This window comes from Tachypleus tridentatus, chromosome 13 (genome assembly GCF_004210375.1).
Source record: "Tachypleus tridentatus isolate NWPU-2018 chromosome 13, ASM421037v1, whole genome shotgun sequence".
In the NCBI taxonomy this organism is placed as follows: Eukaryota; Metazoa; Arthropoda; class Merostomata; order Xiphosura; family Limulidae; genus Tachypleus; species Tachypleus tridentatus.
In genome coordinates, this window is record NC_134837.1 from 65,995,035 (window position 1) to 66,013,929 (window position 18,895).

Genomic DNA, 18,895 nt, shown 5'->3' on the forward strand with positions numbered 1-18,895 from the left:
CGTATTCCTGAAAGAAACCTAAAACCATTAGTGGTCATACGTGAAAGAATGTGTGATGGCGAAGAAACAAAAGCTCCCACATACCAAATTTTCGCACAAACAAAAGTACCGAAAATTAAAATATGACCATACACTGAAATATTACTGTTGCTTCATTTAAAGATCAAATTCTGCATTGAAGGATAAACTGGCAACCAACTTTCAACCCTCTACTCGAAAATTCTTTTCCCAGTTTACTCCCGCCCCACATACACAGTGGCATAGCGGTATGTTCACGGACTTCCAACACGAGAATCCAGGTTTCAATACCCGAGATGAGCATAGCACAGATCGCCCCTTGTGTAGCTTTGTGCTTGATTACAAACAAAATCACTTTGGAACTACATAAAAATCCATCTTACTAAATTAAAGGTAATGGAATGTTGGCGAAATCTACATTATTTTATTCCAAACTTACATTTCACTACGATTTAGAAGACCCATTGAAAATAACATAAATCCCCAAGAAGAAAGAAACGATGCATAGAAATATTTATCTTTTCTTAACCATGCACGATCAAGAACCTTGATGTACTTACTGCAAGCGGGGTGTATGTTACTCTATTTTAATATTATTTATGATTTTAAAATTCTGTGGTTCAACAGGCAAAATATACAGTAGCATGACGAAAACATTCCTGTACAATAAATCGGTAGCTATAAACGTTGTTACAAATACAGAGAAGTCAGTAAAGAATACCAGGATGTACATCAAAAGCCTGAAAGCTTCATAAAGAGTTAGTTATGACTACTGTAACATAAAACTGTTTTCTGATTTATATTAAGTAAAACACACTGTTTGCCTTTTTCATGTTTTTTAATTTCGTACAAAGCCACAAGAGGCTAGCTGCGTTAGCCTTCCCAAATTTAACAGTGACAGATTAGAGGGAAATCAACTAATCAACACCATCCACCACCAACTTTGGGCTACACTTTTATTACCAAGGTTGTTATGGGATTGACCATAATATAATAACGCCCCCACGGCTGATAGGGCGAGCATATTTGGTGAAGGAGAGGAGGACTTTTATATATACAAGTACCATTCAATACGTTAAGTAGAATATGAACATTACCATGGATTTCTTGTCCTGTTATTGCACATAATTGGGAAGTACCTGTAAGTTCTGGCATAACCTTAGAAAACGTGTTAGTAAAAACTTGGAATTCTATAACCCACATTGAGGACAGTAATACATCTCCAGTTAGTGAGATCAGATGCATCCACATCCTTCCAATAACTCTTCTTCCCATCTAGAGCGCTAATAAGCTCACGCACAAAATATATCGTTTAGTTTTTGTTTAAGATGGTTATAAAAAAATAAGGAGAAAACTGGATTTAAAATTCTACTGGTAGTCCCTCTAAAGCAGATACAACAAGAATATGTTGGATATCATAAACTTGAACATCGTTGTTTTACTTCAGTAAGAACCGCCTCACTTTCGTTTGACTCTCAATCTGCTGGCCACTGGTTCGAATCCACGTCCCACCAAACATGCTCGCCATGTCAGCGGTGGGAGCGTTATGTGCTGTCAATCCTACTATTTGTTGATAAAAAAAGTAGTCCAAGAGTTGGCAGTGGGGGTTGATGACAAGTTTCCTTCCTTCTAGTATTTCACTGTTAAATTATGGACAGATAGCCCTCTTGTGGCTTTGTGCGAAATTAAAAACAAACTTCAATGATGCGTTTTCTACCTCATTGATATTTTTCTTTATTTCACTTTTGAACATCAGTTCAGGAAGAACCATTGAAGATATTAGGCCTGGTGGCAGTTAAAGTGCTTGACACATAATCTGTGGGTTCGAACCCCTGACACCGAACATGCTAGCCCTGTCAACCGTGGAGGCATTATTATGTGACAGTCAGCCCAGCTATTCACAGATAAAAACGTATTGCAAGAGTTGGCGGTGGGTGATGTTGACTGGTTGCCTCCATTCTAGTGCAAGTAGCCCTCGTGTAGCTATGCGCGAAATTCAAACAAACCAAATCGTTGAAGAGATTAGTAAATGTAAGCCCTCTAAACATCATAAATTGGTATAATGAAGACCAAACAGTGCTCGGCTACCCGTGCCGTAGATATAAATGTAGCTGTATTTTAAAGGATTTTTGTATGTAAAAGTAGGATTGTGTGTGTATATGACTACTAAGTGGAACTGTATTGTGAACACTATCGTAGTGTAGTCATACATAAGTTAGTGAAAATATGCGATTTAATATAATCCCATGAATTGGACATCTCACGAAAAGGGTATGTTAATTAAAACTGCGGACATTGGACAAAATGTAACATACTGTAACAACGTAACAAGGGTTACTATATATGGTTCAGTAACAGTGCAAACAAAATAACGAGTGCTGAGAAGGAGGAAGAGCCATACATTGAACCTGACCCTCCCTAGTCCAAAACATGGTCCGAACCCAATGATGATGTGTAAATTTATCAGCGAGTTTGGCCATACTCATTTGATCTTGCAAATGATCGATAGGGGGCTGTCAGAATGAGGTTTGATTTGGTTTGAATTTAGCACAAAGCTACACGAGGGCTATCTGCACTTACCGTCCCTAATTTTGCAGTGTGAGACTGAGAGAAGGCAGCTAGTCATCACCACCCACCGCCAACTCTTGGGCTACTCTTTCACCAACGAATGGTGGGATTGACCGTACCATTATAACGCTCTACAGCTGAAAAGGCGAACATGTTTGGTGCGACGGTGATTCGAACTCGCGACCATTACGAGTCGATTACTTTAACTATCTGATCATTCCGGGCCTGTCAGAAAGAGAAGGGAAAGCATATTACCCGTATAAAAGACGTGGCCAATACATTTATTACTTTCATAAAAATATTCAAACTCTCGAGTGAGCACGTGGTACGTGCCATCATGGATAAAACTAAAGTCCGAAACAGTTATGACGATTATGTATTTTATTAACTTATTTTGAAATTATATATAGATAGACTCAGCTTAAAACAAACTCGTTTTATATAATGTAACTTCCCGGATTTTTGTTTATTTTCTTATTTTTCTTTGAATTTAACTGCTTGGTTGTATTTGTTTCCACAAATAAGAATGTGAGCTCATTCTATTCTACCGTAAATGTGAACATTCGATAAGTGGTCTGTTTGACAGGTCACTGAGCACAAAGCTGTTGGTGCGTTACAACAGGCACTACACAATGAACGCTGTTAGTGCTTTCTGTTGATGGCCGTCATTTGACAATTAAAATATTTTAATTATGGAAAAAGAAAAAAAATGTTTTAATAAATAGCAATAACTTTTTCATGATTATTATTTATCATTAGATAACTTATTATACTAATGTAAATTTATTTTTGTTTCCTGTAGATATGGCGCGTGCTGTTATTGGACTGTACATTTCAGGACTGTTCTGTATTTTTATGTCATTTTTTACTGGAGTAGCTGGTTGCTGGAAGCGTTCCTACAGAAACGTTGTAGCTACTGGTCTTTTGGAAATGTTTGCATGTAAGTATGTAAGTTTACTACATTATAAACTCTTGAATATTTTTGTTTTTAGTATCTATTTTTCTTGTTTTTGAAATGTGTATTTAGTTACTTTTGATAATCCAGTTAACACTTAAATTATTTTATATGTATCAGAAACCAATTGTCCGGTATAATCCTTTTTAATATCTTTCTAGCACGTTTTTAATACAAATTTATATTTGTGTGTGTTTATATATCGTGAATTATACTTTATTTCTGTTTTTAAAAAGCTACATAATCAAACGTAGTTTAAAATCACGTGTACCTTTCCACTAAGTGGTGTTAACTTTATACTTCGGGACAGAGATGTATAATTACTTGCATGGAACACTTTAATTTCGAGATAGCCCAGTGTAGACTGAAACTCTCATTCGTGCTACCTCTGCATGCTACGTTGAACATGATTGATAATTCTTGATGCGTCATCATCACGAAATGCTGAAATGAGCTAATCACCTTCCTTCCTCGTATCAAGTAAACAAGGAGATATTCAGTGAATTATTTTCCCAAAAGAAGGTACAGAAAGAACTGTGTTTTGTCTTTCATGTGTATCGCAACTCGTTTCGAGCAGTATAAGTTCGCAGACATACCGCTGTTTCTCTGGGGGAGCACCCCGAGGGTTCGCCTGCTTTACCTACTCGCCCCACCATACGGTTATGTGTTGTCTGTATGTCAGTCAGTATACATTAAAGTGACGTTACATGAGGGAAGCTTAACGTTGCACTTTGTACTGTCGTGGTGTCGGTAAAGTGTGCGCATACCATGAATCACGAGAATAATTACATCTGTAGGTTACAACATAGTATGACATATGAACTTTAAAAACAAGAAAATAAGAATATTTATTATTCTTAATTTTGGTTTCATCTACTCTTGTAATAGAACACTAACAAGTAAGATAAACATTCGCCATTGTAATATTCTGCTGATTTTTGTTAACCAGTTACAGACTAAACCACATAAATGAACCAGAATCGAACAACACTCCTTTCATCTTTTTGCTGTCTATGACACCTCGATTCTAGAGTCGTCAAAATGTGGCTAGTTAGTATGCATAGTACATATACTAGATGCTCTCTACAGAGACATAATACTTATCGTGACTAGTGGCAAGCACATTTTTTACTGACGTCACGGCAGTACAGATTACTCCGTTAAGCGCCCCTTATATGATGCCACTTTCTGAGCACTACATTTCACACTTCTTAATGTAATTGAGTGACTTTGAGATAAACGTGACGATGGATCATTGGATTCTCACTTTGAAATAACTCTTGTCCACTAGGGAGGAAATATGGTGTGCATGGTTGTTTTTGTTTGTGTGTGTTTCTTTATAGAACACATCTAAATGCGCTATCCACGCTCTGTCTTTAACGGAATTTTAGCACTGTAAGCCAGTTAACTTACCACTAACTCACTGGGGAATTTAGTACATGGATATAATATATTGGTTATGACTCGCGGATATAATATGCAAGGTACATTCTCTTCTAAAAGAACCAAAGGATCGGCCCATGCCATGAGGGCATACCTCACGTCTTTGAAACCATTCCAGCAGATTGCAATGTTGGACCCACGAATGGTTCAACAGTAAGAGTTGTAACGCCCAAGAAAATCAGTTTTTGACACCTGTTGTTGGCACAGCGAAGACAGCTCACTGTGTAGCGTCGTACTTAATCCATTTTAAGGACATGATTAGACTACAAAATTGTGAGTGAATCCCGCCTTTCAGTTTAACTAGACTAGTTGCCTCCCCAGTAGCTCGGCAGCAATACTAGAATTTGGATTTCAGTATCCACCGTGGGCGGATCAGGTATAACCCTATAAGCTATAAGATCAAATTAGGAAGAGCTGTGCACATATATTATATAGGTTTGTGCTAAAGTTTTAAACAAACATTTTTTTATCTATAACATATTAGTCACAATCGTAGGTTTGTCATTACTGTTTACAGTACCACTTGTAGCATGCGAGTCACTTGTAGGTCCATGTCATTACTGTTTACAGGACCACTTGAAACACACGTGTCACACCCGTAGTTTCATGTCGTTACTGTTTACAGGGCCACTTCTAACATACACATTGAACCAACTGAACAACAACGACACCAACGGTTAATCACGGGAATTATTAATGTGATTTGACATAAAACCGAGTAATTTCGCGCAGTTTATTTGTTCAGTTCTTTACAACAGTGGTTCTCAAATCCACTGCAAAATAAAACAAACTAGTGATAATTAATGACAAGAGTGGCGCTGCTTTTGATGTGACTTGAATTTTAGACTACCTCGATAACCATTTAGAACCATCTATGGGCTTTACGGACCACATTTTGAGAACCACTGAGTGTAGTGATAGACAGTATTATGAAATTATTAGCTGTTATTGGTAATAAACGTTAAGAATGAGGATACTCATCTGGTAACCTCAGGCAGTATCGTTATAAACGCTTTTTATTTGTGATATTCCTATTACTCGTAATTAAGTAATTATTATTAATTGTAATTTTTATTGGAAATTTTCAGCAACCCTAGTCATAGAAATATTACATAAATAAGTCGGTAATTTCATAGGTAAAATATTCAAAAAATAACTATAAATAAATACAATGTATATGTTTCTTATGTTAAAAATACTTAAGCCTTACACAGGTTCATACAGTTCATTCTTCTGTGTACCACGTTCTTAACCGGAAAAAAAAATGTTCTGTTGTAAAAGGAAACCTATGGAGATCAAATTCAGTACTTTTTTATTAATTCTTTCAGCTCTCCTTGTTGCAGCTGCTATGGGTCTGTGGCATGGCGTACATTACTACGACTACCAAAAACTGAAAGACCAGATGGCTTATTTCAGTTGGCCAGAAGTAAGTGTTACAGGACAAGTTATAATAAGATGTATGTGACTTTATTTTATGGAATCCAAAGTGGCCATAACAGGATTTTACCAAAGTTAAGAGCATTATAAATAAGATAAGGCCGAGAAATTGTAGTCTTCATAATGTTAAATTACTAAGCCTAATTAACCTTAACGAATTACTTTTTATATATTACTTTTGAATTTCCCGAATTTAGGAATACTGCAAGGATAGCTCAGATATAATTTTTCTTGTTATTAAGCAATTAAATTTTTTGAGTCTTGTGCCTTTGCATATGTTTTGTAGCTTTCTCTATGGAATTGTTTCAGAGCCAAATAAATATTTTAAATTATATTCTGAATTTTATCGATAAGGGTTCGACTTTTCAGTACTGGTTATCTGCGCTATGCTTACCGTGGATGTTCAACCGAGATGTATAGTGTTAAATTCCCGAAGAAAAATATACCGGGATTAGTAGTAGTGTGGTCATGATTAGCAGATTGTGCCTAACGCCCGTTTGCAATCGAACCACTACTTTCATTGTGTGTAACGTTTGTGAACTGCAGTATTAAAATATATCTGTAGCCATTCCAGTACACGTATTCAGAACGATCCTTTTGTTGGTTGTCACTTCCATTAATTTCAATTTCTTTTCCAGGTTTTGAAACAACCAGGAGTGACTGAATTTTACTACGGTTGGTCGTACCTGCTATCATGGATAGGTGTGGGTTTGAATCTTATTGCCTCTATTTTGTTGCTGTGTGGTGCCCAGTGCTTACGTCACGAAAAGAAAAAGGAGAAATCTAAATACATGCACTATTTGATGCCAGTATATCCCGATAAAAGACAGCTTTATGGCTACGGGTATGGCTATCCTGGTCCTTATTACCAATATGGATATGGGTATTAATAATAACACAACATACAATCAAATTTATCGCAAGTTCTTCCAGATCTGATCGCAGCGTCATCTGGAGACTCGAGATTGATTTATGGGTCACTTGCTGTATTGAATGAAACTGCGGGCGTCTTAAAATTAGAAATGTATTTTAAAATTCTGAACGAAGTTTCAAATGTGATTGTTAGAACTGTAAATGAAGTTCTGATATGTAATTGTCAGAATTGTCAAACACATTTTAAAGATGTCGGAGAAGTTTAGTAACAGGTACTGTGAAAGACATCTTGGAATGTACTCAACAAGGGTTGTGAAAAAAAGGTGTTAAAAATGTTTGTTTGCACTATTAGCGATATTTAAAATGTGTTTACGTAATTATGGAAGCACTTTTAAATTGGAATCTTCAGAATATTTGGAAAAAACGTAAGACTGTTGTTATAGGGACCAATAATGTTTTTGAAGTAAAGTTTGGGATCAGGAAAAACGGGTAAACTATTTTGTTATTTCACATTTGTAATTTACTTTGTTCCAGAGAAATAAGAGTTTATATTAACATTTCATGAAACAAACGGAGTAGTTATAAATTTGTACGCATAATTGAAGTCACAATACTGTCGAATATAACATGTTGTACATGAAATAGAAAGCTAGTAAGTAAAACAGACTTGTTTGGTTATTCGAAGAACTTTTCTTGGAACTTTGAAGTAATATATTGCTTTCCTGTATGAGGTATTTTTTAAAATAATTATGGGGTTATGTTTTTAATCACTAAACTTTTATTTACGACATGATATACTGCGAACAAAAATATCTAAGAATACTGAAAATTGAAAGTAAAAAATAAAGGATATTTTAGAAATAAATATACTAAATCTGGCGATGTGTATATCGTTACTTATTTTTGATACGTGTTTTACTTGGAAGTAGCAGATCAAATAATAAGCGTTTCAATATTTGTTTTTCATGTTTCAGAAGATAGATGGCGCTTATCGTGATGCTGTCCAAATAGAAAAAAATATTCATAATACTGTATTTTGATGTTCTTGTTTGCCGTAATAAACTATTCAAAACTTCATACCTGCTACTCTGTTGTCAAAATTTATTATATTATCCCATAATTATATGTAATTACTGTGTTTCACATAAAAATAAATATAAAAGCTCCAAATGTATATTTCTTTAACATAATGCTTGACTTGTGTGAACTTTGACGAACTATGATGATAAAGAAATAACAAAAGCCTATCAGGTACTGCTGCAAATGGAACCTGTAATAGGCTTAATTAAGAAGGTAGTATTCTGTAGAATAGAACAAAATATGTTTATCAGAATATTTCATATGACTTGTAGTTAACGAACTGCATCAAGTCAAAATAACATTAGAAGAACAACAGAAAAATATAAAGTGGCCGCCAAAAATTCACAAATGCTTTACTGTAGAAGTTACAAAACTTAACTAAAAAACAGTATAAAAATTCGCAGGAAACATGTTTTATGCTGCTGCATCACTCTAACTACGTAATATACCCTCTAAGTATGGTTTTGAAAGGTAAAAAAGAGAGAAAACGTCGAGAAATTAAAATTGTTTGACAGTACAGTTTGACAAATTTAAATCCGCCATAGTAGCATATACATCTGTACCATTTAGTCCAGATATTTCAGAATCGCTGTCTACGTCTGTTAAGTGCCCACCAAGTGGCATAGCGGTATGTCTGCAGACTTAATGTACTAGAATTCGAGTTTCAGTGCTTGTGGTGGGTTGAGCGGTGATAGCCCATTGTGTAGCTTTGTGCTTAACTTCCAAACAACAAAAAAACCTCTGTTTAACAGTGATACAAGAGTGTACACGTTGAACCGTCAGAATTGCATGAAGCTTGTATATACAATATATTTAAAAAACATATACGCTCTTGTACATTATACTTTATCCCCATTGTTGTCGCAGACTATTTCGTCTAGGTATTCTAGACAACTATTTTATGAAATTCATAACCGAATTTTGTATATGGTGAAAACTCGTGTGTGGATGTTAACACACTTCGTCACATCTAAGATTGAAACACTCGTCACTTGCAGTGTAAACAATAGTAATCAGAGAAATTTCATAGCCTCGACCCACAGCTCCTTTTCAGGACTGCATTCGTTTATATTGGATAACTTCAAATTTCACTTTCGAAAGCTCGCAAAATCCCTCTTAGGCCCAGAATGATCAACGATCCGAATCATTTTTGTAGTACATTGAGGATTTTCAACCTTAACGTGTACATGAAATTTACAGAATTGTTAACTGAAGAACAACAAATACCCTCTCTTCCCATTATAAAAAAATGATATAGAGTCCGGACCAAATTTTGAGAGGAGCATTTCGTACTGACTTGTGTGAAATGTTAGCATACGTCGATCTGTTAGTCTTCGAGATACGTGCGCACACATACACGCAGAAACGTACCAGATTGCAATACTCTCCGGAGGCGAGGGTAATAGAGACATTGGTGTCGATGGGAGATTCTTGATTTGGTGATTTCGTGGTCTTGTCACAACGTAATTAGTTGAAAGATGTGCATTCACTATTACCATAAAGTCCTCCAAAGATGTCAGTGTATGGTTATCCAGGTTGACCGATATGGAAACTAGGGTTGGTATCTATGTAGTTTAAGAATAGATTCAGTTGGTTAAAACGTTGGACTCATAAAATAAGGGTCACGAGTTCCAATCCCCGTGATACCAAACATGTTCGCCCTTTCAACCGTTGGGGCGTTATATGACGGTCAATCCCACTATTCGTTAATAAAAGAGTATCCTAAGAATTGGCTGTGGATGGTGATGACTAGCTGTCTTCCCTTTAGTCTTACACTGCTAAATTAGAGACGGCTATCGTAGATAGCCCTCGTGTAGCTTTGTGCGAAATTTCAAACAAACAAAGCTTTTCGTGTCATTAATTTAAACACGGATTTCTTGCCTTTAACAGAAAAAAAAAATTTATATGTCACAGTCAATTGGACAATATACTGACAGAATGATATTGTGTTGTTTCTTTGACAATTGCTCATTTAGATTTATCCACTAAAATGAATATATGTGAATTCCCACTCGAACAGTCTAAAAGAGGGCCCGGCACGATCACGTGGTTAGGACGCCGGACTTGTAATCTACGGGTTCGAATTCAAACCCCACACAAAATACTCGTCCTTTCAGCTGTTAAGGCGTTATAACTGATGGTCAATCCCATTTCTTGGTAAAAAAAAAAAAAAGTAGCCCAAGATTTGGCGGAGGGTGGCGTTAGTTAGCTTTCTCTCTACCTCGCCCTTCACTGCTAAATTAATGACGGCTAGCATAGATAGCTCTCGTGTTGCTATGTGCAAAATTTGATACAAAACCCAACCAGTCCAAAAGGATATTTAAATGCGCAAGTTCCGTCGTATTGGGTTTTCTCGACGACCTCTCATTTCCCCATATTACAAAGGGAAGTTTGTTGAAATCTATCTTGTTTCTTCTCGACATCGTCATCGAAGTCACAACCTTTCTCTCGTCTTTGTCTGGACACCTTTTTCCCCATCTCGTGATCAAAATCGCCTTAAAATAATAGCTATGTCTATTTTCAATAATTAAATTTCAAATCGATTACAATTCTAACAGATTATCACGAGCGGGACGGAGGATAACAACGTCCCTAAAGATCCCAATTTGGGACGTTACTTTTCTGCAAAAATTAAATCCTTCTCACGGTTTTGTTATTGTTGTTTGCCTGTCGTGGTAAAAAAGACAACATTAAAACATCACTATCTGGACTGTTTATGACTACAGGTTGTTATCTTTATTTTTAAGCATAAAGCTATATGATTTGTTTGTTTTGAATTATCGCTCAAAGCTACACGAGAACTAGTTGCTCTAGCTGTCCCTTATTTAATAGTATAAGACCAGAAGGAAGGCAGCTAGTCATCACCATCCACCGCCGATTCTTGGGCTACTCTTTTACCAACGAATAGTAGGATAGACCGTCACATTATAACGCCCCTACGACTGGAAGAATGAGCATGTTTGGTGTGACGGGAGCTATACGGTCGATAACTTGTGCTGTATTTACCCTGGGTATTGAAATCCTGTTTTAAGCGTTATAAGATACTGTAGTATCTGTAGCAGGTAATCTAATTGTTTGCTTCTTTATAGTTGGAATATAAACAATGTATCTTACTACACGAATCCAATGTAACAGCTCTAGGTATCTGACGATGTCTACCAGCGATATACAATATTTCATAATACAGTTTTGTACTCACATTCTGTCTGATGAAGTCGGTGTATTACCCAACCAAAAATTATTTGTTAAGCCTCACCCTGGATAAAAATTCTTTCAAGTCTTTAGGAACTCGTACGTCTATTTTATCTTGAATATGTATCCCCATTCTCTTGTCTTTTTTGCTGTTTTATAGGTACTTATGGAACATTATATATTTCTGACACCGTTAAAATGCTTCGAGCCTTCAATAAGACAGACTTCCAAAAAGATCTTGCTGTATCTAAAGAAGGTTCTATGTTTTGGTACCATGAGCATCTGCATAGTTGCCATGCCATCACCAATCCTACAGTCTGTACATTAAGTGAACGTAATTTTCATTTCCAGCAGTTCTTCAAGCGTCTCCATGAAGTCCGGCTTCTCACTAGACAATGTTGTATCAATTTCAGAACACATATTGGTGTGTTTTCAAATGAAAATATTTCTTCTAGTGACGCTTTCTCATACGCATTTACCGGAAGGAGTCCTTGGAACATAACGTTCCCACTGAATTGTAAGATTTTTTCTCTTTATATATGTAAAAACGGCTCGTTTGGATTGAGAAAATATTTTACGTAGAGGAGCGAACAACGTTTCGACCTTCTTCGGTCGTCAGGTTCACGATGCATGTATATTTCTCTACAAGTGGGTTTTCTCGACATCACTGATTATTTTTTCTCTTTATTTGTACCATGTTTTGCACGTTAGTCATAGATTTTAGATTACTTATCGGAAGTTGATCAAAACATTGCTTCTGGGATGTTTAGCTACATTTATTTACCGCTATCAAATGTTCAGTTCCAACCTTGTCAACTATCTCTGTTCCTTTATCTTAGCAGGTCAAAGTACGATCTTCATCGTCTTTAGAAGCACGTACATTCGAAGCAAAGATAACGAGTTGGCCAAGAATCTTCTCCAAATCAGACAGATCAATAAATGTCCTATCATGCATAATAGCTGGGGTTTTCACACTCATTGAGATCATTGATGGGATCAATTAATCCCACTATTCGTTTGGGTTCAGCTTTAGTGTCAGTGATACACTTTAGAAGAACCTTCGATTTTTTTACAGAGGTCGCTCAGACATTGTCACTGAGTACTATGACGTAAAAGGTTTCGATGAAAACCACTTGGCTAAAGTGTCCACTCAAAGAATTAGTCCAATAATGCCATCTTACCCTTTCAATACTTTGTTTCCAGTTACTTTCCGCGTATAAACAATTCACACGTTATTGAATTTGCCTACTGATAACTTTGTTGTGAACAATCCATGATTGAAAGGAATGTTCATATCACTGGGCAACATTTTCCCTCGAAACAGGTGGACAGTCATATTCCTTCTCCGGTTTGATGCAATCAGTAATTGTCGGAATCAATGCTTTGGACACTGATTAATCTTCCAGTTTCCTGGTCTTGATGAAGATATAAACAGTTTAAACATGATAAACATCCTGTAACTGCATGTGTAGGTCTACTTTTCACACCCTCCTCCCAGTGGTAGAGCGATATGTCTGTGTACTTACACACCGGATTTGGATATCCCTGATAGGGAAAGGACAGATAGCCTATTGCGCAGCTTCATGCTGAACTTCAAACACACACAGCAACCTGTCTTGAAATCTTGTCATTTGGTCTGGCATTTTTTACAGTATCGTAATTCGGCAGTAGCATTATTCGTATCATCTTTGTTGTTTCTAATAAACCACGGCTCAAACTACTTCAAGCACGTGCTTCATTGGTTAGTCAGTGCCAGATCAATGCGTTTTCTTGAAAATACCGTTGATACAGTGCTTGCGGTAAAAACGTTTGTTTCGGACAGCCGTTGCAGTCCAACATTTCCACAAATGTAACCTATTTCTACTAAACCAGCTATCTGCTCGTAAGTGCTGCCTTCACGTGCAAACGAATATTACAACTTTCACAGCACTTGGCTCGTTCCTTTAATTGGTTTTACTCATCGATATATTTAGTTCTTTTCCAACAGCGTTATGCTGTACAGTGCTTGTGTTACCTTCTGCCAAGCTCGGCATGGCCAGGTGGCTAAGGCATTCGACTCGTAATCCGAGGGTCACGGGCTCGAATCCCTGTCACATCAAACATGTTCGCCCTCCTAGCAGTGGCGCCGTTATAATGTGACGGTCAATCCCACTATTCGTTGGTAAAAAAGTAGCCCAAGAGTTGGCGGTAGGTGGTGATGACTAGCTGCCTTCCCTCTAGTCTTACACTGCTAAATTATGGACAGCTAGCGCAGATAGCCCTGCTATAGCTTTGCGCGAAATTCAAACCAAACCTTCTGCCAAATGACGTCACTTTGGTCAAGGGGGACAGTATTACGAGTCTAACGCCATAACCCACCTGGCCATGCCGGGCCCAGATTTCTAACTCAGTTTTGGATAATTGATTTGTGAGTTCGTTTTTTTTCTCACCGTAAAATGACGTTTAATTATATTTCACCTAAAGTTTGGATATGTTGTGTAAAATGTTCACTATCCTTACTTTAATGTAATTTGGATATGTTGTGTAAAATGTTCACTATCCTTACTTTGATGTAATTTGGATATGTTGTGTAAAATGTTCACTATCCTTACTTTGATGTAATTTGGATATGTTGTGTAAAATGTTCACTATTCTTACTTTGATGTAATTTGGATATGCTGTGTAAAATGTACACTATCCTTACTTTGATGTAATTTGTTTCATAAAAGTTTGTGTTGCTTTCTTATATATACACATACTGTATAATGTAAGTTAGCTGTTAGTTACAGGTCTCTTGACGTTAAGATCAAGTTAGTCCAAGAATATTCGTAAATATAATGAACAGATTCTAAACACTAAAACAAGCTCTCATCGCATGAAATTAAAAACTCATTCTGGTTATAAGCAATACAAACATCTTAACTGAAAATATAATAGAATAGATAAGCCGAAACGTCCTCCTCTTTTCACTCGACAGGCAGGTGCAGTCCATTGAAATTCCTAACCCTACTATGACTAAGGTTCCATTGTTCAGCGGTAAAAAAAAGGAAGTATTTTTGGAATTAAGAATTTCGAGTGTTACTTGCATGCAGAAGGAGTGATTTGAATAACGAGTTCCGTCTCAATTATTTCTGCCAATGAAATCCAAGAATACTTAATAACGCATCCAATTCAAGTTCGCCATGTTCATAATTGAATTTGTAGGCAGTAAAATGTTCCTATTCAACAGGCTTGAGTTTCAGAATGGTAATACACGAAATTACTTCAGCTCACCTCCATCATGTCCTAAAATGTATCAACTCCCAAAGTAGAAACATTAGTGTAGTGTCTGCATGACTACTACATTCTATAGCCAGAAATTTTGGTCTCCTCTGCTGTGATTGTTACAACATACACTTAAAAAAAAAACACGTAATTTTAGAATCCTGTTTAACCATACACTAAATAAGGTTAAATGTCACAACTCCACGATAATAAATTGTGCCAGGAAACACTTATCTCACAGAAACATGTCAAACAAAGTTTACGTAATGTTCACTAATTTCTTCAAAGAGTTCAGAAAATCGAGAGATAGATAACCGTCAATACTCAAGTTTATTACAGGCCTGGCATGGCCAGGTAGGTAAAGCATTCGACTCACAATCTAAGGTACGCGTCACATTCGCCGTTTCAGCTGTGAGGGCGTTGTAATGTGCGGTAAGTCCCACATTAAGTTTACTAGGTGTGAGATACTGTAATTTCCATTGTAGAATTTAATCTCTACTGACTGAATGCAATCTGAGGGTCACAAATTCGAATTCCTGTCCCACTAAAATATGCACACCCTTTCAGCCGTGGGGGCGTTATAATGTAACGGTAAATCCCACTATTCGTTGGCAAAAGATTAGCCCAAGAGTTGGCGGTGGGTGGTGATGACTAGCTGCCTTTCCTCTAGTCTTACACTGCTAAATTAGGGACGGGTAGCACAGATAGCCCTCGAGTAGCTTTGTGCGAAATTCAAAAACAAACCAAACTTCAAAAATAATAATATTAATAAATAGAAAAAAAGGTAAACTCGAAAAAAACTGATTCAGTTACTTTGGAAATAATTTTGAGTTATAAAAACAAAACAAAAAATGGCGATAATCAATAAGCTGACTATAAAATATAGTTTTAATCGAAAATTTGAAGTTAGTATTGCGAAAACAAATCCTTCTTCTTACACTGTTGAATTTCAGTACATCAAAAAAGACGCTCTCTGTCTTCTTTATTTCAAACATTTATTTGTATTTTTACCTAAGGTGAAATTCGTAACGAAAACGAAAGCTAGAGTAAGAAAATGCATTGACTTACAAATACCAAAATATTATTTTGTATATTCGCGATGTTTGTTTATCTGTCAAATAAACCGACATTTGTTAAGATACAAATTGTGCATATTATTACTTTGACGTCACTACTTGGAAAATGTTTATATATGTTTTTTGTGCAAGTTTTTAATTTGTTTATCTCTAGTCAGACCGTGTCAAATGCTAAACTAAATCAACCAGTAGAGAAAATATTTTTATCCTTTGGAGAATTTAGTTTCATATTAAACTTGTTAGTAAGAACTTCTTAATGGCATAAAATGTTTAAAGGAAAATATGACTATATGTATTGTTCACTGGTTCTGGGAAAAACGAAAACGGGTATGGCGCTTAACGCTTACTACAGGCTACGTTCACTTTGACTCAAGTTCTAGGCCTAAATAAGTTCACACAAGAAAATTTTCCGACATAAACTACGGTATGAAACTGTTTTTTGTTTGTTTTTGAATTTCGCACAAAGCTACTCGAGGGCTATCGGTGCTAGCCGTCCCTAATTTAGCAGTGTAAGACTAGAGGGAAGGCAGCTACTCATCACCACCCACCGCCAACTCTTGGACTACTCTTTTGCCAACGAATAGTGGGATTTACCGTTACATTATAACGCCCCCACGGCTGAAAGGGCGAGCATGTTTGGCGCGAACGGGATGCGAACCCGCGACCCTCAGATTACGAGACGCACGCCTTAACACGCTTGGCCATGCCGGGCCAGGTATGAAACTACCGTAGGCCTAACACACAAATAACATTTAAGTAAAATTTTCTTCATTCATAACAAATGCTAACTAGCTCACTGATTATCTTACATAAGTACTAACTCTCACCAGAAAACTAGTTGATCAGTCTTATCTCAGTCAACAACTACATGACATTCAAACACTTGAATACGTCACTAATTTCTTCTTCAGCAGTTCACTGATTACTTGTATATACAATGATTGCCCCTGTCTAACAAGTACTTGATTCTAACAGTTACTAGATTCTTGGCGTCATAATTTTGGTGAACTTTCTGCGTATTCCAGGACTAATTTTACGAATTTAGCTGATATTATATTTTTGCGCCCCCTACTAACTAATGCATGAAGTAAAACATCAAAAATGAAGATTATAACACTTTACCATAAAATTTTCTTCATGGCTGGCTGGTTGATTGTTTGGCTTTTATTTGCGCAAAGCAATTAGGCTATCTGCGCCATTTTCTTCTTGAATATTTATCAATTTTAGTTTTATATAATGTAAAAAAGGGTCTGTTAAACTACTAGTTCTCAACCTCTTTCCACACGGATACACTTCACAAACACTGATTGTCAGATAGCTGAAGCTGATTTTGTTTGTTTGTCTTGAATTTCGCACAAAGCTACTCGAGGGCTATCTGCGCTAGCCATCCCTAATTCAGCAATGTAAAACTAGAGGGAAGTCAGCTAGTCATCACTACTCACCGCCAATTCTTGGGCTACTCTTTTACCAACGAATAGTGGGATTGACCGTCACATTATAACGCCCCACGGTCGAGCATGTTTGGTTTGACGGGAATTCGAACCTGCAACCCTCAGACTACTAGTCAAGTGCCTTAGCCACCTGGCCGTGCCGAACAGTCCTTAAGTGTATAAACCACCCACAGGCTGAGAACAACACTGTTTAACAATTTTCATTTAATCCTATTCAGTAAGCATTTTAAAGGTGAATTTTACAGAAAAATGAAAACTTTGCAGTCCAAAGAACTACTCACACTGATTAATTTTGCAGGTTCACATTTTTTATAAAACATATGTGCTAATAAATGAAACATAGAACTTGGTGCAGAAAGAGCCCTTTCCGAGCGGCAATCCGAACGTTTTAGTTTTTACGTTTGCCGCTAGGAAAAGTACTGTGAAGTAATAGTTGCCAAACAAACTGCAAACGCCAGAGCGTTGAATGTAAATAAACATGGCCAGTGCATACAGAGAAACAGAGGTGGAGTCTGTTTTGACTTTATGTTCTGAACATTGTCGAGTAGCACCATATCAATTCGAACCTACTCTGAACGAACCTAGAACAGTTACTTTTGACACAGATCTGACAAGTTCTAGTGATGAGGACAGTTCCACTAGCGAGAGTAGCGGAACTGTGAGTGATACTGAAGAAATAAGATTATATGTTAAAACAACATGCTTTATGAGGTTTATGAGATTTACATTTAATATGACAATGCCAAAATACTGTGTTAAGATTAATTTTTATTATGATAAGTTATGGAAATATGTTATGGAGTTTATATTTGATTGTTTACAAGTCTACAATGTTTTTGTTTTTTTAAATACATAACATGTATTTGATTGCTTCAACATGTTCAAGACATAGTCTTATTTCAATTTATCTTGAAATGTTAAATTTGAAAAATGGTATTCTTCAAACTTTTCCATATTTAAAAATGATACAAGAACATTTACAGAATGATCTACCAGTTTTTAAACTTGGAATATACTCTGTTTGGGATAGATTTGTCCACTTGTCTAGACTAGAAAATCAAGGTTTCACTGACTTTCAGGTGCCACAAATGCAAAACACGCTCCTGAATGTGAAATGTGTATATCTTGTTACATTCTTCAAAAACTTGTACTTTTTAAATTATTATATTATACCAGTTATTGTTTATCGATTCATACTGCACACATACCTTTAAGTTTGTTCTTTTCGTGATTGCAAGGGATGGCTTCAGAGGGGTGGAACCTGTACGTTGCAGGCTGAGATCAGTCCTCAGATCAACACGAGGAAAGATGGTGGGGACGATTCTGTCTACTGCAGATGTTTTTTCAGTCTCAACCTGCCTGGCTTGAAACCCACGTAATCCAAAACAGTGAGATCCGACACAAAACATGAGTGTTCAAAGTGACCTTGACAAAGCTTTGCATGGTGTGAAGGAATCCAGTTCTTCCTATTGACCATCCGCACCAACTGTCGCCACCTTGCCGGTTCCTTCTCCTTGCACGGAAACGAAAAGAAGCTTTTGCCCAATGCCGAACCGTTT

General features: G+C 36.6%; 1 protein-coding gene and 1 long non-coding RNA gene across 3 annotated transcripts in view; one reads left to right on the plus strand and one right to left on the minus strand.

Annotated features, from left to right (window-relative positions):
• The window catches only part of LOC143239161 (claudin domain-containing protein 1-like), a 31,419-nt gene extending 23,048 nt beyond the window's left edge, over positions 1 to 8,371 (plus strand). The window contains exons 3-6 of one of the 2 annotated variants that reach the window (XM_076480017.1): positions 3,389 to 3,526; positions 6,313 to 6,410; positions 7,060 to 7,265; positions 8,269 to 8,371. In XM_076480017.1, coding sequence (XP_076336132.1) covers positions 3,389 to 3,526; positions 6,313 to 6,410; positions 7,060 to 7,265; positions 8,269 to 8,275 — 449 coding nt within the window. In that variant the 3' untranslated portion in view covers positions 8,276 to 8,371. Of the gene's footprint in view, positions 1 to 3,388; positions 3,527 to 6,312; positions 6,411 to 7,059 lie in introns of both variants that reach the window. The other variant, XM_076480016.1, reaches the window with a different exon arrangement.
• The window catches only part of LOC143239816 (uncharacterized), a 71,595-nt gene that overhangs the window by 28,064 nt on the left and 24,636 nt on the right, over positions 1 to 18,895 (minus strand). Inside the window, exon 2 of the long non-coding RNA XR_013021393.1 lies at positions 18,545 to 18,849. This is a non-coding gene — a long non-coding RNA (uncharacterized LOC143239816). The remainder of the gene's footprint in view (positions 1 to 18,544; positions 18,850 to 18,895) is intronic.